A 20878-nucleotide genomic window follows, 5' to 3' on the forward strand; every position below is an offset into this window, starting at 1 on the left:
TGTCTGGGCCTATTAGTTGTATTTCACCAACCTCAAACCAACCGATAGGCGACCTGCACTTCCTGCCGTATAAAGCCTCATACGGCGCCATCTGGATGCTAGAGTGATAACTGTTATTGTAGGCAAACTCAATAAGGGGTACATGATCATCCCAGCTACCTTTGAAGTCAATTATGCAGGCCCGCAACATGTCCTCTAACGTTTGAATCGTACGCTCCGCTTGCCCATCAGTTTGAGGATGAAATGCTGTACTAAGGCTTACCTGTGTCCCCAAGCCTTCCTGGAATGACTTCCAAAAGTGGGCTGTGAATTGAGCTCCTCTATCTGAAATAATAGATGTGGGAACTCCATGAAGTCGTACTATTTCCTTAATGTACAACTTTGCATAATCCTCAGCTGAGTAAGTGGTCCGGACTGGAAGGAAGTGGGCTGATTTTGTCAGCCTGTCCACGATAACCCATATGGAATCCTGCTTTCGAAGAGTCCGAGGCAAACCTGTAATAAAATCCATATTAATCGCTTCCCATTTCTAAGTTGGAATCTCCATCTCCTGTAGTAGCCCACCCGGTTTCTGATGTTCAACTTTAACTTGTTGGCAGTTTGGGCATTGGGCTACGAACTCTGCTATATCTCTTTTCATACCATCCCACCAATACAGACATCTGAGGTCGTGATACATCTTGGTTAACCCTGGATGAATAGAATAGCGAGCGTAATGTGCCTCTCCAAGTACTTGCTGTCGTAGTCCTGCAACCTCCGGTACACAGACTCTGCCTTGGTATCGTAATATCCCACCGGCCGTAAGGTCAAATGGAGTCTTTTTATTTTGGAGAATTTCATCTCTATACTTCGTTAGAACAGGGTCCTGGTATTGACATCGCTTTACTTCCTCCATGATGGAGGATTCAGCAATTCCTCGAACAGAAACCCCGTCCTCACCCGAATCAACTAAGCGGACTCCAAGACTGGCAAGCTGACAGATCTCACGGATCATTTCCTTCTGTCCCGGTCGTACCTCTGCTAAGCTACCCATTGATTTACGGCTGAGCGCATCCGCCACCACATTCGCTTTCCCAGGGTGGTATAAGATGTCGACATCATAATCTTTTAGCAATTCCAACCACCTTCTCTGCCGTAAGTTCAATTCCTTTTGTTTGAAGATATACTGGAGGCTTTTGTGATCTATATAAATATCCACATGTACACCATATAAATAGTGCCTCCATATTTTCAAGGCATGAATCACCGCTGCTAATTCCAAGTCATGAGTTGGATAATTCTTTTCATGTTTTCTGAGCTGTCGGGAGGCATAAGCTATAACTTTACCATGTTGCATCAATACACATCCAATTCCAATACCGGAAGCATCAAAATAAATAACAAGGCCATTGGGTCCTTCTGGAAGGGTTAGAACATGAGCCGTAGTCAATTTTTCTTTTAACAACTGAAAGCTCCGTTCACAAGAATCAGTCCACTGGAACTTAGCCGCCTTTTGAGTCAGTCTTGTTAAAGGCGCCGAAATGGAAGCAAACCGTTCTACGAACCTTCTGTAATATCCTGCTAATCCTAAAAAGCTACGTACCTCCGTAGGAGTTGTAGGTCTTGGCCATGCCTTCACGGCCTCAATCTTCTGCGTATCTACGCGAATACCATCAATCCCAATAATATGCCCCAGAAAAGCCACTGAAGTTAACCAAAATTCACATTTAGAAAATTTAGCATATAATTTCTGGTGTTGGGGTATTCCCAGTACTGCCCGTAAATGATCTGCATGTTCCTTTTCTGATCGTGAATAGATCAAAATATCATCAATAAATACAATCACGAACAAATCTAGAAATGGTTTGAACACTCGGTTCATCAAGTCCATAAACACCGCTGGAGCATTTGTCAACCCAAAAGACATCACTCTGAATTCATAATGTCCGTATCGGGTTCTGAATGCGGTCTTTGGGATATCTACTTCTCTTACCCGTACCTGATGGTAGCCTGACCGCAGGTCTATCTTCGAAAAGCATTTAGCACCCTGCAACTGGTCAAACAAATCATCAATCCTGGGGAGGGGATATCTATTCTTAATTGTTACCTTATTCAGCTGCCTATAGTCAATGCACATTCGCAGCGATCCATCTTTCTTTTTAACAAATAATACCGGCGCTCCCCATGGTGATGTACTGGGCCTAATGAAGCCTTTTTCCAGCAAGTCCTTCAGTTGCTCCTTTAGCTCCTTTAATTCCGCGGGTGCCATTCTATATGGGGGAATAGAAATAGGCTGAGTATCTGGTGGCATGTCTATCGTGAACTCTATCTCCTGTTCGGGAGGAAGACCTGGAAGTTCATCTGGAAACACATCCGGATATTCATTAACCACGGGTACCGACTGAAGAGTTGGCACCTCTGCTTCCAGATCATGCACGCGGACTAAATGATAAATACATCCCTTCCTGATCATTTTCCTTGCCTTAAGGTATGAAATAAACCTACCCTTCGGCGACGCCGTGTTTCCTGTCCACTCAACAATTGATTCACCCGGAAACTGGAACCGAACTACTTTATTTCTACAGTCTACATTGGCACGACATGAAGCTAACCAATCCATACCCATAATAACATCAAATTCCACCATATCCAATTCTATCAAATCAACCAAGGTACGATGACTATATACATTAACCGGGCAATTTCTATATACTTGTTTCACCACAAGAGAATCTCCTACTGGTGTAGCCACCTCAAATGCTTCTATTAATTCAGGCTTAATCCCAATTCTATTAGCAACAAAAGGAGATATATATGATAAAGTAGAGCCGGGATCCATCAACGCATATACGTCCCGAGCAAAGATTGATAATGTACCTGTGACTACGTTTGGCGACGCCTCCTGATCTTGTCTACTAGCCAAAGCATATATACGATTAGAAGGGCCACCAGAACTAGAAACTCCACCACGACCTCTACCACGGCCTGCCGGTATCTACATACCCCACCCTATCGGGCGCATCGACAAAGAAGAAGAAGAACCCGCAACCGACCCAGTTGGCTGAGCTATACCACCTGGAGTACTTTTAAACGGACATTCCCTCGCAATATGGCCTTGGCGGCCACAAGAAAAACAGGCACCTATACTTCGGCGATATTCCCCAAAATGAAGTCTATTACAATGGGGACACTGTGGTACTGGTGGTCTTGACTGTCGAGAACGCTGGTCCATCTGTGTACCTGATGCTCTGGAGCTTTGACTAGGCCCCAAATATCTGGTGCTCTTAACTCTTCCACCTGGAAACTGTGGAGGTACACTCCGAGCTGGCTGGGAGGGATACCTACCAGATTGCTGGAATCGCCCGCTGCGAAATTCTCCTGGATAACCAGCTGACCTAGCCCTTTTTGGCTGAATTCTATCAAACCATCCGTCAGGCTGACGCCTCCTATGTCGCTCTTCTACCCCTTGGGCATATGCTTATACCCGGGCAATGTCCATGCCTGGCTGAGAAGCCATGGCCATATAGCTATCAACCAAATAAAGGTCTAAGCCCATGATATACCGATGCACCCTGTCTGCCATATCTGCCACAACTGTGGGGGCATACCTCGCCAATGAGTCAAACTCTAGGCTATAGTCGCGAATACTCCTGCCGTTCTGCTTTAACTGCAAAAATTTATCAACCCTAGCTTGTTTCATTTCGGGAGGCAGGAAGTGTCTAAGAAAGGCTTCTGCAAATTCATCCCATTCAACTGGAGGAGCACCCTCTCCCCTCGATAACTCCCAAGACTCATGCCAGTTAGCAGCCACATCACGCAGCCGATAAGAGGCTAATTCTACCGACTCAGTCTCCGAGGCCCTAATGATTCGCAGTGTACGCTGCATCTGTCTAATGAACTCCTGTGGGTCCTCTGTAGGTCTCGATCTATGAAATTCTGGGGGATTGCAGGCTAGGAAGTCACGAACCCTCAAGCTATCTTGTCTATTTGCATCATCTGGGCCATGCCTCCGAGCCTGTCCTGCCATCAGTCCAGTCAGCAACTGTACTGCATCTCTCATAGCTCTATCTTCCGCTCCATGCTGTGGGACTGGAGGATCCTGTACTGGAGGTTCGGGATCTGTAGCTGCTGCCGCCCTAAATTCCTCTGGGGGTGGCGGCGTAGTAGAACTTGCCGACTGAAGTACAATCCTCGGCATAGACTGGGCACGGGCCCTGGTAATTCTTGGGGTCTGACTAGTTTCCCTAGCTGCTGACTTGCCCTTCTGGGCAGTGGTTGCTTTCCGTGGAGGCATCACTACAAACATAAAGGTAGGTTAGTGAAGGATCATCCTAAAACATAACTCTATCGCACGATCTATGATAAGAAAGAAAGTAACATCCTAAATGTCCTGTAGCCTCCTGTTTATAGATGTGGTGCACAACACACCGATAAACAAGCCTATACTAGACACGGTCTGTGGACACTCCAAGGAAGAACTGCTCTGATACCACTTCTGTCACGACCCAACCCCGTAGGCCGTGACGGGTGCCCAACCGGGCACACACGCGTACCCCTGCTACCTATACATAACCTGTCTCCTGTTTATACCCAAAATGCATCAATGTATATGAAAACATACAAGCCGACAAGGCTGTATTACTATATATAGGGTCGTTCCATAACACACATATACGCAAGCCGACAAGGCTGCCACAATACAGGGAACGCCCAAAATCATAGGTCATATCAGTACAGCTGTACATACATATATATATATAACTCAGATCCCACTCAATTACAGGCACAACCCACATACGTATCCACAGACCTCTAAGAGTAAGAAAACAGTGACATAAGGCGGGACAGGGCCCCCACCGTACCCATAACCAAACAAATATATACACCACATTTAGTACCAAAATCAGGCTCCAGCACAATGGAGCACTTCTGGACTGCTGAGTGGGACTCCTATGCTGGCGGATCCCCAAACTGTGTACCTGTACCTGCGGGCATGAATGCAGCCCCCCAGAGAAGGGGGTCAGTACGACATATGTACTGAGTATGTAAAACATAATATGGAATAACTGAACACATATCTGAAACAGCGAAGCAGGGGATAACATATCATATGAAAACTTATACCTGTAACCTGTGAAGTATCAAAATATGCATGTTCAAATTATATCGTATAGCCGGCCCTATCAGGGGTCCGGTGGATACCTCTGTAATATCATCACAGCCCAATGCCATCACCACCTTATTACCACATATCATCATATATATATATACACGTATCCCGGCCCTCTAGTGAGGGACTCGAGGAATAATGCAGTGAGTTGCGCACGAGAACATATCCTGGCCCGGGACTCAGGGAAAGATGGGTCACAGTATACACGAGTAGATTAATGAGCAACTATATGCAATTTAAATCATTATCGAAGACTCAATCGTAGAAGAAAATTAAGCTATTGTCTGAGAATCAGGATTGTAATGTAATCACCTTAAATGCCCTTTAAATGACATTAGGGGCTATACTAGTTAGTGTTTTGGGGTCCTTAGACACGTACTAAGATAATGCTAACTGCTTAAGGACTCCAGAATACATGTTTTTATATAGTCCTTACAACTAGGAGCCCGTATATTCATTAAATCCTTAGTATAGGTAAGGCTCAAGGAAAGTAGCTTAACTATTATAAAAGTTCATTACCCAGAAGTGAATAAAAGACACTTAGAAATGGAATTACTTCAGAGATCACATCATTCTTTACTTACCTCTACGACATGCCAAAACAAGAGAAAGAATAGGCTTTACCTACCTCTTATGGATTTCCCGTAATCGTGTCCACGTCGTTGTCTTCGAAACCTATTTAACATGGAAGTAAGGCAAGTATTAACAACCTTAGACTTTTCAGCAACTTAGACTACCTACGAGTATTCATAGAGCTCGTCCCCTCGCTCGCACCCTCGACTAGTTCCTTAACCAGTTTAAGAAGTTAACAAAAGATCGGGCAGCACCTCCCCTATAACGTGCCCTATCCAAATCCAAAACCATGTCCTTAACACCTGCATCTAACCAACAACATAACCAGCAGCCCATACATATACATATTACGACAACATTACACCATATAAATTCCCAACAATTCACTCCACACTAAAATACCAAAACTAGAGTTTTTAATCTTTCTTTCGCGAAATTTTTAATTGCAAAGCGGAGGGTCGTGTGGCTGAAACCAGCAGCCACCCACGCCCTTAGCAACACACATTCCAGCACCCTAACAACTCATCACACGACCAGCAGTCACATACCACAAGTACGAGGCATTATTCGATTACAATTAACTATAGCGACTCCAATTTCGCTTATTTCGAACGTCGAACTTTTGAAGCCTTTTACCCAACTTACAGCAGATAATAAGGTGTATAATACACTCCAATTTAACATCATAAACTTCAAATTAAAGAGGAAGGACTTACCTTTCCCGAAATTGGTTAAAACTAGCCGAAATTGTGCCTCGGAACTTCTTCAATTTGCTGAAATTGAGCGGGCTGCTTGTGGTACTTCGTCGCTGCCCCGAATTAAATTTTTAGGTTATAAAACACTAATATACAACTTAGGGACACGTCAAATAATTAATTCACGGAACGAAACCCGGAAGCTTACCTAACAAGGGTCAAATCCGTAACCCTCTCCCTTGCCCCTTTTCACGTTTTCTCTTTTTTTTTCCTTCCAAATTTCAGTTGCAACGCTGGAGTTTCAGTTCCATAAACGTCTTAAAACACATATATACATATCCACGTACTTAATATACACCGTATATAATTAATTCACGGAAGAAAGTTGAGAAACTTACCTTAAAATTTCAAGAACCAAGGCTGCCTCTTTTTCTCTCTTCTACGTATTTTTTTCTAAGACTAGGTTCTGGTTTAGGATATGTTAACAGCTGAAGCATCACCTATTAATATATATATAAGGTGACACGTGTCAGCCCCTAAGGGTGACACGTGTCAGGCCATCATTGGGCCACCTCAACCATGCGGCCAATGGGGTGCTGCCACATGGCAGCGGGGTCCACCTCCCCCAAGCAGGTGGGTCACCTACTTGACCCCAAGTAGGTGGGTCACCTGCTTGCTTAGGGCTGCCACGTGTCACTCTCCTATTGGCTGCCCCACGAAATTTTTTTTCTTCCTCGTGGGTTCGTAATCTCGTCTTAGTTTAAGAGCCTATGTCATTCATGCTATGGAAGCTTGGGGTGTACTCAAATAGCTTTAGGTAAGTAAACTTCTAAGTTAGAGGCGTACGTAAGCAAATCAAGTCCTACGACTCATTGCTTGGCCTCCAACTTCCTCCGATTTCTCTTGACCTTATCTCCAATCTTCCCTACTATGGGGTGTCACATTTTCCCTTCTTAGAATTGTTTAATAGTGTCGTAACTTAGGCGGATCACATGATAGCTTCTAAGTAGCTTTAGGAACCTTTCGAGTTCAAGAATGTGGGGTGTAACACTTTCTTTCTTGTGTTAGATTGGGCGATAGAGCTATTCTATTAGGATAATCCCTCCTTAACGGACTACTAGGGGTACGGTAATACCTCTAAGGGAAACTTATTTTTGACTTACTTTCTTGCAGGTGGGTACAGTTAAGGTAAGAAATGAAGAAACTAGCTCTATACAGTAGAGGGGGTGTGGAGAAGGCCCCCAGGGTACCTATGGGACCCCAAGATCCAGGACCAAGCAGGCAGAGCCCCAGTTATTCAATTGAGACTGATCCCTCCAAAGAACCTGATTATGTTATAGAGAATGATACCTCGGAGGGCCCAAAAACAGAGTCCTCAGAACATTTGGCAACCAGGGAAGTGGCTCCGAAAGCCATGCTAGTTGCTCTCACAACAGAGAACTATGTCCGGTCGGCTTCCACAATAAGTGTCACGGTATATTCGAGCCCTTTATCTTGATCATTGGTGAACCAGGAATTACCTGGCTATCGATGTCTTTTCGATTCAAGCGAGGAAGAAAATGAGGAAAAGACAAGCAGGTGGCAACCGGATTGGGGAGTGCATATAAAAGAAATGGATACGACTATCAGATAAGATTGCTACATTAATTACATTACTCGAGTACCAACTATCAGATAAGATTCTCTAGGGTATATCGAGAATTTAAAGCACCTCATGATTGTATTAGGGTTTTATACATGGATAACCTAAAGTATAGGTGATATAAAGGAAGATATGGATATAACTCAGTATATTAAATATGTTGGAAAAGACTCATATGTATTTGGAAAGTTATAAATAAATAGACAATAACATAGATACACCCAAAGGGGGGAAGTGGACATGGGAAATACAAACATGAGATGAAACCAACCGACACTACAACGTGTTAATGTGAATACTTAAACTTCAAGTGAGATCCCATACTGGAACGAGTTAACCAGGTCTGAAGGCCAGCAATAAATGGATAGAAGCTATGATATCTAAGACTGTGCTGGGAATTATTGGCAAAGACCTCGAATGGAATGACACCGTAGGACGGGTGCATATAAAAGAAATGGATACGACAAAGAGAATAATAATGGGTGACATAAAGGTATTCTAAAGGATAGCAAGGCTATACCTAACCAAAGGCTGGGATGTGGGCAACAGAGTTATTGGCTACTATTATGGTGACGTACAATTAGCACAGGAGAAAGGAGAAGAAATCCCACCTATGGTAGAAGTAAGAAGACTTAAGGATAAGTAAAGAAAGCAAAACAAGGGTGACAAAATAGACTGCGAGTGCCTGTCAATACAATGGTGTATGTGGAGTAGAGTAAGCCAAGAGTAGGGGAGACTATGAGTGGAATTAAACGCACTTGGTTCGAATTGTATAAGAATAGTCATGCAATCTACGAATAGTGGTATGCTAAGAGTGAGATCAAGTAATTACTTGATGAAGATAATAAGGAGTTAGTAATAGCAGGGTGATTGCCATAGTTCGAATGCATTAAACAAAAGTATAAGATGGTTTGAGGCAAAACTATTAAGATATAATTAGTATTAAGGAAAAAAGCCATAGTGGAGCCCTACCATCAACTAAAGGAGGTAAGGGACGAATATGGCGACGTTAAGGCATCTTCTGGACTATTGTAAGTACCTACACACATTTGTGTAAAGATTACAATGTGATGTGTGGCAAAAGAACTGGAAAGAAGGTCTGAGTAAAAACACAGTAGAACATGCCTAAAGTGTTACAAGTTTGGCTAAGAGAATTATAAAATGGGTTGAGTAAGACGATCAAAACTAGCTGGTTGCTAAAAGTTGGTGAACTTGTATGCCAAATCTTTTTCAGAATTATACCAGTGGATGAGAGACAGCACACAGAGAACTATGTACAATTATTATATGGGGAGACCCCAGCGTTATTTGATAGCCAACCCTAAGGATTGAGCTTAGGGCTACTGAGCAGAATGACAATTAAAGCCTTTAAAAAGGAAGCGAGAGATAATACATGGGAGCCGATGATTCCGGAATATGGACTTTAATACAAACTTACTTTATGCCTTACGGAAGAATGATTCCATATGGGCTATTGTGGATAGGCTGATAGGAATCAGCCCACTTCCTTCCAGTTAGGACCATATACTCAGTCAAGGACTATGCGAGACTATATAAGAAGGAAATAGTAAAACTTTGCGGGATCCCCCCCCCCCCAGCTATGATCTCAGACAGAGAAGCCCAATCTACAGCTAACTTCTGGGGATCATTCCAAGAAGGAATTAGGAACTTAGGTGAATCTTAGCACAACCTTTCACCCTTAGACTAATGGACAAGCCGATTGCACTATACAAGTGCTAGAAAATATGTTGCGGGCCTGCATTATTAACTTCAGAGGTAGCTGGAATGATCATCTGTCACTTATTGAAGTTGCTTAGAATAGCATCCATATAGCACCATAGAAAGCTTCGTATAGTAGAAGGTGAAGAGCAACTAAAGGTGGGTTTAGGGTTGATGAAGGTCCATTGATGGTCCCGAATATGAGCAATAGGCTATTGATAAAGTGGAACCCATTCGGGAGAAACTAGTAGCAGCCCAGAGTCGACAGAAGTCATACTAAGACGATCGATGTTGACCTTTGGAATTTCAAGCGGGCGATTGGGTGCTCTTGAAAGTATCACCCATGAAGGGAGTAATGAGGTTTATTAAGGAAGGAAAGCTGAGGCGGAGATATATCGGCCCTTATCAGATCCTTTGGCGAATAAGCAAGGTTGCCTGCGAGCTGGATTTACCAGCAGATAGAAAGCAGTACACCCAGTCTTGCATGTATCAAGGCTTCATAAGGGTACTAGTGATCTACCTAGAATAATGACTGGATCACAGAGGAGTTATGCTACGAGGAGCAACCTATCGCCGTCCTGGATCGTCGGAGTAAAACCTTGCAAACTAAGGACGTAGCTTCCGTCAAAGTATTATGATGACATCAAAAGCATAAGAAATGACCTGGGAAGCTGAAGAGGACATGAAACACAAGTATACATACCTATTCCCTATATATACAGGTAACCCCAACTCCTAAAACTCGTATATTAATTACTTAGATGAAAATGTATGTATCGCAATAGAAAGGAATCTCCCTACAATCTGTATAAAGTCTTAAGGGAAGTTTTGTTTAACATTCGGGGAAAAATATTCTAAAGGGGGAAGGATGTTACACCCCACCCTCTTGTGGCCGTTAAGTCCATACGATGAGAGATTGTCTGTATAAGGGTAGTTTGGGCGGTGCAACTCGGCCTACCGGATCAGCTGCTGGGTCATCGTCTTTTTCAATAGCTATGAGCCCCATGGGGTAGGGTGCATCTACACTGGCAGGCCGCGGTAGGGACTGTGGCGGGGTCTCTAGTTCTAGCGGTCCTTCAAACCACACTTATGCTTTGGCCACCCGGCAGAATCAGGAGGCATCTCCAGACGTGATCACAGGTACATTGTTGGCCTTTTCCCAGACTGTATATGTACTGATAGATTTAGGCTTTACATTATAATATATTACTCCATTGATAATTGATAAGATTGGGGCGAATGAAATATGGCTTCGACTAAACTCCTATATTAAGTTGTATGACTTGAGTACCAGTACTCGGACTAAATTATATACTATCTATCGAGAATACTAAGCACCCTATGGTTGTGCTAGGGTTTCTTATAGGGGTAACCTAAAGTATGGATGATCTAACAGAAGGTGTAAACATGGTACAACATGTTAAATATGTTGGAATAGAATCATTTGCGTGTGAATAGTTGGAAATAAATAGAGGATGACATGGGTACACCCTAAAAGGAGGGAAGTGGACAAGAGAAGTGTAAGCGTAAGAGAAAATCAACTGACACTATCATATGTAAATGGGAACGCTTAAAGTTCAAATGATATACCATAAGGGATGGATGCGATCATACCAGCACTAACGCACCGGATCCCATCAGAACTCCAAAGTTAAGCGTGCTTGGGCGAGAATAGTACTAGGATGGATGACCCTCTGGAAAGTGAAAGAGGAAATGAAACACAAGTATCCGTACCTATTTCCTACGTCTACAAGTAATCCTAACCTTTGGAACTCTGATATTGATTGCTCGATAAAGGTATATATTATGGCAATGGGAAAGAGGAACTCTCTATATAGTCGGTATAAAATCTGGAGAAAGGTTTTGATTCACATTCGAGGACGAATGTTCTAAAGGGGGGAAGGATGTTACACCCCGTACTTTGGTACCTTGGAATGCTTCTTAAGCTTCTTAAGTTTCTGGGAAGGCTCTTAAGTTTCTTAGAAGTCGTCATGTGATTCGGATAATCTATAAAGCTATAAAATAATCCTAAAGAAAGGAGAAGGAGATACTCTATAAGAGAGAAGATTGAAACTAGGGCTATAAGAATTCGGAAGAAGTTGGAGGTTAAGTAGTGAGTCATAGGACTCGACTTACTTGTGGAAGCTATTACTTGGGATATTTTACATACTAAGCTACTTGAGTACCCGTCAAGCTTAAGTAGCAAGGAATACATAGGCTCTTTAAGTAAGATGAGATTACGAACCCACGAAGAAGAAGTAAGCAAGTGATGCACCTACTTGACACATGTCAGCACGTGAGAGGTACATACGACATCATATGGGAGTGACACATGGCAGCGAGAGGGGGCGACATATGGCAGAAAGAGAAGGCGCCATGTGACAGCCTAGGAGGGTGACACATGGCACCTTCTTGGGGTCAAGTAGGTGACCCACCTACTTGGGGGTGGGCCCCACTAAGGATATGTGGCAACCCCTAAGTGGTTGCATGGTTACGTTGGTCCAATAAGGGTTGGACATATGTCACCCTATGGGGATGACATGTGTCACCTCCTAAGCCAACCTATATATGTATATATTGTGACTAAGTACTTTAGTTGTCAGCCAGAACTTCAGCCAAAGAGAAAGAAAAGAAAGAAATGTAGAGAGGAAAAAGAAGGCAGCCACAGTTTGGAGATTTCAAGGTAAGTTCCAATTTTTCTCCGTAAATTAATTATCTACGGTGTTCCTCAACAACGTGGAGGTGTATATATGTATTTTATGATGCCTATGGAACCATGTATTCATCCCTACACTTGGAAAAGATAGGAGAAAGTTTAAGAGAAAAATGCTAGGGGCAAGAAATGAGGGCTACAGGTTTGGCCACCTTGAGGTGAGCCTCCGACTTTATTTTCGTGAATTAATTATTTAAAGTGTCCCACGGTTATATAATGGCATTTGATAACATAAAATTTCAATTCAGGACAGTAAGGAAGTGATATAAATAGTCCGCTCAATTTCAGTACGTCTAGAGAAGTTTCGAGTCACAATTTGGCAGTTTTGGCCAATTTTGGGTAAGGTAAGGTTTCTCCTTTCAATTTAGACTTTATGGTGTTGTTATGGAGTGTGTTACATACCCTATAGGTGGCTGGAAATATGAAAATTTCATAAAAATGCTTGACGTTGAAGACAATCTAAATTAGAGTCATTATAGTTGAATTGTCATCGAAGTAAAGTGTTATGCTTGTGGTGTGCTGTTGCAGGTGTGTGGGGGTGTGTTGCGGGGATTAAATGTATTCTAAAAGGGGTGTGGTTGCTTCTGGTTGCATCCACACAACCGCTCATTTTGTAAAACTAAAGGTTTTGCGAAATAAAGACTAGAAACCCTATTTTGGTATCATAATTTTCAGCTAGTTGTTTGGAGCTTATGTTGTGTAATGTTGCCATGTTTCAGTTGTATATGAGCTACAGGTTATTGTTTTTGGTTGGCTGTAGTGATTAGGTATCTAATTAGAAATTCGGAGAGGGCGTGTTATAGGAGAGATGCTGCTCGATTTCCGTTAACTCTTTAACTAACTAAGGAACTAGTTGAGAAGGCGAGCGGGGAGATGAGTTCTATGAATACTCGTATGTAACTTAAGATGATGGAAAGTCGAGGGTTGTTGATGCTTGTATTGATTTCATATTAAATAGATTCAAGAGATGACGAGGCGAATGTGTTAAGAGTAATTCGTAAGAGGTATATAAAGCTAACATTTCCTTCTTTTGGCATGTTTTTGGCATAAGTATTTAAATCTTATTCTTTCTCTTGGCATGTTTTGACATAAGTATGAAAATCTAATCTTTCTTTTTACATGGTTTTTATGAAACAAATATATGACTTTTTTTATGGTTCCAAGGAAGTTTCTATTTCTAGAGCCACTAGGATGGCCAATTTCTTGACTTCCCAAAAGATATTTTATTATGCTTTGATACGAGTATATAATTCCAGAACTTCTATTTTAATGTAATCCATAGTGACTTTCAAAAGGTACTTGATATGGACTCTTGTCTTGATTTTGAACAATAGCTCATTTTAATTATTCCATTTGACTTATGTTGAGTAGAATTCAAAGAAACTTTTTGCTACGCTTCCAAATATTAAATGACTGTTATTTTAATTATTCCATTAAGCCCATAATATATTTTAAAATATGGAAACAATTTCAGAAAGACTATTTTGACATAGACCATCGTAACATCTGAAAGGCATGTACTATGATTATCGCTCAATTTCTCTTATATGACTTGTCATCGGAGTTATGCTATCGAGTCTCTGGAAAGGTTTTGTATTTTATATTGTATTTAGTTTCTCACTACTCCACTCGTGGATGCCTCAATGCTTCTTTCACTAAGCCCGGGTCAGGATTTGTTATCATGCGTACTTCTCTGCATTGTTCGCCATGCCCCGACGTGAGGGGGAAGGTACAGCCTGTACATGGGATTTGTGAAGTTATGATGTGCCATGTACACATATTATATGATATGATCTAATATGACCATCTAATATGATATAATCTATTATGGAGATATTTCCTACTCTGGAGTTATGATGTGTTGTGGCACCGTTGACGGGGCGGCGACCATGATTTGTTCACCGAGTCCCATAATGGGGTCGAATATTGCCATATTTTTCTGCATACCTTATCTGTGTTTATGATAAGCATTTTCATATTTCTTGATACTTTGCTCATTTTTGCACATTTTGCTCTGGTAATGACTTTACTTATTACAATCCATGCTTTACATACTCGGTATATTTTCCGTATTGACCCCCTTTCTTTGGGGAGCAGCATTTCATGCCTACAGGTACAAACACTCAGTTTGCTGATCCGCTTGCCTAGGACATCCACCCTATTGGTTGGAAGTGCTTCTTTATATGGAGCCTTATTTTGGTAATAACTTTTCTGTTGTATATTTGTACATGTTGGTTAAGGGTATGATGGGGCCCTGTCCCATCATATGACTAGGCTATCATTCTGTAGAGGTTTGTAGACTTGTGATGTGGTTTATGTATATATGTTTTGGGCTTGTGTTCAGTGACGGCTTTAACGGCCTTTGTATGCTACACCTATTTTCGTGCGCCCTTTAGCAATCTCTTTTTATTTCCTCATTTGTTGATTCTGATAACATACTCAATGGGGCTACAGGTACGTCTGGGCGCCCAAATCAGGCACCAGTCATAGCCTACGGAGTTGGGTCGTGACAGTTGTATTGTGTAATATTGCCATGTTTTATTTGTATATAAGTTACTGATTGTTGTTGTTGGTTGGTTGTAGTAATTGAGGGTGTAATTGGAAGTTTGGATAGGGCAAGTTATAGGGGAGGTACTGCTTGATTTCTGTTAACTCCGTAACAAATTAAGGGACTAGTCGAGAAAGGCGAGCGAGGGAGTGAGTTCTATAGATACTCGAAGGTAACTTAAGATGCTAGAAAGTCGAGTGTTGATATTCGTATTTACTTTCCTGTTAAATAGGTTCAAAGGACGACGAGGTAAATGTGGTTAGGAGCGATCCTTAAGAGATATGTAAAGCCTATCCTTTCTCTTTTTTGGCATGTCCTAGATATAAGTAAAAGATGGTAAGATTATGGAGGTGATTCCATTACTAAGTGTCTCTTATTCACTTTTGGATATAAAACTTTTATAATAGTTGAAATACTTTCCTTGAACCTTCTATATGCTAAGGAATTAAAGAATATACGGGCTCTCCTAGTGTAAGGACTATATGAAAACAAGTGCTCATGAGTCCTTAAGCGGTTAGAATTACTTTAATACATGTCTAGGGTCCCCAAGATGCTAATTGATATAGCCCCTAATAGCATTTAGAGAGCACTCGAGATGACTACACTACTATTCAGGTCCTTAGACGATGTCTAAATCCTCTTATATTGTCGAGTCTGTGATAATGATTTAAATTGCATATAATTACTCACTACTCCACTCGTGTATACTGTAACACTTTTGTCACGATCCAACCCCGTAGGCCGCGACTGGTGCCCGAGTTGGGCACCTAAACGTACCCTTATCCCAAATTAGTTTTTTTTTTTTTTAATAAACAAATATAGTGATTAGTAGAAATTGCTAAATATATTATAAAAGTAAATATACGCACGAGAGTTGAAAGGCTGTCACAAAACACACAAAAATCCAAACCATATATCCAAAACCCACAACATAACTCTGTCTACAGACCTCTACAGATGATAGCATAGTCATAAGACGGGACAGGGCCCCGTCGTACCCCTGACCAATCTATACAAATATACAGAGATAGAGTCAGTACCAAAATACAAGCTCCGAACAAAGGAGCACTGTCAATAACACAGCAGATGTCCTAAACAGGCGGCTCAGCACAACGAACGTCGGTACCTGCGGGCATGTAACGCAGCCCCCGAAGAAAGGGGGTCAGTACGAAAAATGTACTGAATATGTAAAGCATGCACGATAATATATAAAATCATAATCTGAATAGTATGTGCAAAACATGAAATCAATGTTTAGAATTTCAAAATGCTTATCAAAATCTCAAATCATATATGTACAGACATATGCCATATCCGGCCCCATTAGGGACTCGGTGAACAAAGTGTGGTTGCCCTCCCATCATCGGCACCACGGCACAGCATAACACCAGAGTAGGGAATATCTCCGTAACAAATCATATCATATCAGATGGCCATATCAAATCATATCATATCATATCACAAACATATATGTACATGGCACAGCATAACTCCGTGGCATAATATTTACCACCCCATGGTACATGTCATACCTGTCCCCTCACGTCGGGACACGACGAATAATGTAGAGAATTACGCACGAAAACATATCCTGGCCCAGGCTCAGTGAAGGAAGCATTGAGGCATCCACGAGTGGAGTAGTGAGAAACTAAATGCAATTAAATTACAAAACATTTATACAGACTCGATGGCATAATTTCGATAACAAATCATGAAAGGAAATTTGAATAATAATAGCAGTACAAGTACTTCCAATATCACAATAGTCTATGTAAAAATAGTACTTTCCGAATATTCTCTGTACTTCTAAATATATTATGGAAATTAACGGTATAATTATTCATATAATATTAGGAAGCATAGCAAAGAGTTTCTTTTAAATTCTACCTACCGTAATTCAAACGGAATAACGAAGAAAAATCCGGAATAGTGGGGCCCACCTCGGACAAATGCGGTGGCGTATACAAATCACGTGCGTTAGACTTCATAACATTATTTAGAAGAGTTTTAAGGTATTCGGAATTTATTTGTGCAAAATCTAGAAGTTTAGACAATTTTTCCAAAACTATTCATAATTACCTAATTCAATTCCATTGAATAGAAAGGGGAAATTTTCGAACGTCGATTCTGAAGAGTAGAGTGATCTCCGAGTTTCGTATTCAATCCTATTACATCTAGGACATGCCAAGAGAAGAAAATGTAAAGCTTTACATACCTTTTTGACGTTTTACGGTTGTCCAAATTCAATTCCCGTTTCCTCCAAAATCTACAATTGGTCACATTTACCAATTACTATTCATAAGACTTTAAGAATTCAATTTTCCAATACTTGTCTACAAAAATTTTGGCAGCATCTCCCCTATATATATAGCAACCCCGAGATTACAACTCGGCCACAATATCAACAACCAAGCCAACAACAACACCAATTTCATCAATAATCAATTTAAACACACCATAATATAAATTGGTGTAATTTTCCAATTAGTGCAACAACTTTCAACCAAACTTTGCATTTCCAAATAAATATGAATATCCCATATCCATAATTAATTTCAACTCATTCCAACATAAGTAAAAATATTCCAAGTAAGCTATCCAATTTTTATCAACTCCATACTTCACTTAAAAATTCCATAAATACAATAAAAATATTAAAATTCATTTTCTTTCTTCAACTTCACAACCAACAACAACAATCCATACTTTTAATAATTTACCTCCATCTTCTTATAATATCACACTCAAATTATATAATTCCTACAAACTAGTTTAATACCAACTACACCATTTAAGTTTCCTTATATTCCAAAAATTACAACAACAACTAACAAGCTATGAAACCTTAATTTTTTCCATCTCATCACTTAACTCTTATTTCCAACTTCAATTAATCTCATCCAACTTTCATTTTCAACATCAAATAATTAACATAACCACCATCCAAATACTACACAAAAATACTACACAAAAATTACATAATTCTTACTCATATAAGAACATGTATACATGGCATCATATTACCATGAAAACTTCCATATTTTCATAAATTCCATACACCTCAACATACCACAACATACACAAACCTTCATAACTTAATAAAATGAATGAATTCTTACCTTTTTGTTCTAACTTCTTCACTTCCAAATCAATGAAACAAGTCTCCAAACTTCCAAAACAACTACACCATGTTGTAGAGCACCCTTGAGTTAGTAGGAATACTAGAAAATTATAATTTTTGGGGATGAAATTTGGAGGGTTGATTTACCTCTCTCTTGGCCGATTTTCTCTAGTTTTTTTTTTCCTTAAGTGTTCTTGTCTCTAAGTCTCTCAAATTGTCTAGAAATCTCTAGGATTTTATGACTAAGAGGCTTCCATGTGAAATTACCATTTTGCCCCTCACCTTTTCTAATATTTCCAAGTTGAAATTTCACCTTTGCCCTTAACCTTTTATAGTATTTCCATATGTAAAATTCCAAGTATACCCCTAACCTTTTATGGTATTTCCACATGTGAAATTCCAATTTTACCCCTAACCTTTTATGGTATTTCCACATGTGAAATTCCAATTTTGCCCTTTAACTTTTCCAATAATTCCACCTCCCAACTTAATCAATAAAAACTTGTATATAACAAGACCAAGCATAGTCTTACCCTTGACTTGTTACAAGTATCCCCAACATGTCCTTAGGTGCAAAGTACGGGTTATAACATTCTTCCCCCCTTTTTGAACATTCGTCCTCGAATGTTAAATTGATCTTATAGGTTTATAAATACAGCTGTTTCACATAATTTATTATTTCCAATATAGGTAATAAGGAACTTAAGTTACCTGTGGATGCAGAAAACAACTGAGGATACTTTTTCTTCATTCCTTCCTCCGCCTCCCAAGTCATTTCTTCTCGGTTGCTGGTGCGCCACAATACTTTTACAGATGACACATCTTTGGTGCGTAACCTCCTTACCTGACGATCTAAAATAGCCACCGGTTGTTCCTCATAGGATAGCTCCTCGGTCACCTGAATGTCCTCTACAGGAAATACTCTGGAAGGATCACCAACGAATTTACGAAGCATAGACACATGGAACACCGGATGTACTGCTTCTAAATCAGCTGGTAGGTCCAATTCATAGGCAACCTTGCCTACTTTACGGACAATCTGATAAGGCCCGATGTATCTCGGACTAAGTTTCCCTTTTCTGCCGAATCTCATGACGCCCTTCATAGGTGACACCTTCAAGAACACCCAGTCATCCACTTGGAACTCTAAAGGTCGACGCCGGTTGTCAGCATATGCTTTTTGTCGACTTTGAGCTGCCAATAATCGTTCCTGAATAAGCTTCACTTTCTCAACTGCCTGCTGAATTAAATCTGGGCCAATTAACTTAGTTTCACCCACATCGAACCAGCCTATAGGTGACCTGCATTTTCTGCCATACAGTGCCTCATACGGAGCCATCTGAATACTAGAGTGATAACTATTATTATAAGCAAATTCAACAAGTGGTAGATGGTCATCCCAGCTACCCCTGAAATCAATAACACAGGCCCACAACATATCTTCCAGCGTCTGAATAGTGCGCTCAGCTTGCCCGTCAGACTGAGGATGGAATGCTGTACTAAGGCTCACCTGGGTCCCTAATCCCGCCTGAAAAGATCTCCAGAAGTTTGTTGTAAACTGGGCACCTCTGTCAGTGATAATAGACACAGGAACTCCGTGGAGCTTTACTATTTCCTTAATATATAACCTGGCATAATCCTCAGCTGAATATGTGATCTGAGTCGGAAGGAAATGGGCTGACTTAGTCAACCTATCAACAATAACCCATATCGAATCATACTTCCGTGGAGTGCGAGGTAAACCTGTAATAAAATCCATATTAATCATCTCCCACTTCCACGTTGGAATTTCCATCTCCTGCAATAAACCACCTAGTTTCTGGTGTTCAATTTTGACCTGCTGATAGTTTGGACATTGGGCCACGAACTCAGCAACATCTCTTTTCATACCATCCCACCAGAATAAACATCTAAGGTCATGGTACATTTTTGTTGTACCCGGATGAATAGAATATCGAGCATGATGTGCCTCACCCATAACCTGTTGCCGTAGCCCAGCAACATCAGGTACACATAACCTATCCCTGTATAATAATACTCCATCAGATGTAATACCAAAAGGGGTCTTCTCTTTGTCCATACCTGTATCTCGATACTGTGCCAAAATAGGGTCTTCATATTGACGTCACTTTATATCTTCTATAATGGAAGATTCAGCAACATCTCGAACTAAAATCCCATTATCTCCCGATTCAGCCAACCGAACTCCAAGACTGGCCAATTGACCAATTTCACGAACTATTTCCTTCTTTTCTGCAGGAACATTTATCAAGCTACCCAAGGACTTACGGCTGAGTGCATCTGCTACGACGTTGGCCTTTCCTGGATGATATAGAATATCAACATCATAGTCTTTTAAGAACTCCAGCCATCTCCTCTGCCGTAAATTCAAGTCTTTCTGTTTAAAAATATACTGGAGACTCTTGTGATCTGTATATATATCAACATGAACACCATATAAATAGTGCCTCCATATCTTCAGAGCATGAATCACTACTGCTAGTTCTAGATCATGAGTAGGATAATTTCTTTCATGCTTTTTAAGCTGTCGAGAAGCGTAAGCTATAACTTTCCCGTGCTGCATCAATACACAACCTACTCCCACACCTGAAGCATCACAATAAATAACATACCCATCCGGTCCTTCGGGAAGAGTTAGAACAGGAGCTGTAGTCAACTTCTCTTTCAATAACTGAAAGCTTCGTTCACAGGCCTCAG

At 40.9% G+C, this 20878-nt stretch overlaps 1 protein-coding gene and 1 pseudogene across 1 annotated transcript; one reads left to right on the top strand and one right to left on the bottom strand.

The window, feature by feature from the left end:
- Positions 1 to 11378: 11378 nt before the first annotated feature.
- On the top strand, positions 11379 to 11500 carry LOC129904799 (5S ribosomal RNA; annotated as a pseudogene).
- Positions 11501 to 18806: 7306 nt separating this feature from the next.
- On the bottom strand, positions 18807 to 20240 carry LOC129903658 (uncharacterized). Its single transcript, XM_055979205.1, has 3 exons — positions 20142 to 20240; positions 19671 to 19817; positions 18807 to 19499 (listed from the first exon to the last, which is right to left on the bottom strand). The coding sequence occupies exons 1-3, from the start codon at positions 20238 to 20240 to the stop codon at positions 18807 to 18809; spliced, it is 939 nt and encodes a 312-aa protein (XP_055835180.1).
- Positions 20241 to 20878: the final 638 nt, after the last annotated feature.

The sequence above is a fragment of the Solanum dulcamara genome, chromosome 9 (genome assembly GCF_947179165.1).
Source record: "Solanum dulcamara chromosome 9, daSolDulc1.2, whole genome shotgun sequence".
NCBI classification, from domain to species: domain Eukaryota; kingdom Viridiplantae; phylum Streptophyta; class Magnoliopsida; order Solanales; family Solanaceae; genus Solanum; species Solanum dulcamara.

Excerpts from the sequence above, each read along its gene's own strand:
- LOC129903658 (XM_055979205.1), bottom strand. The coding sequence starts at position 20,240 with ATGGACAAAGAGAAGACCCCTTTTGGTATTACATCTGATGGAGTATTA. Across the intron at positions 19,818-20,141 it reads TTGCTGGGCTACGGCAACAG|ATCACATATTCAGCTGAGGA; the intron begins GTTATGGGTGAG and ends CTTCCGACTCAG. Across the intron at positions 19,500-19,670 it reads AGGCGGGATTAGGGACCCAG|ATGGCTCCGTATGAGGCACT; the intron begins GTGAGCCTTAGT and ends TCTAGTATTCAG.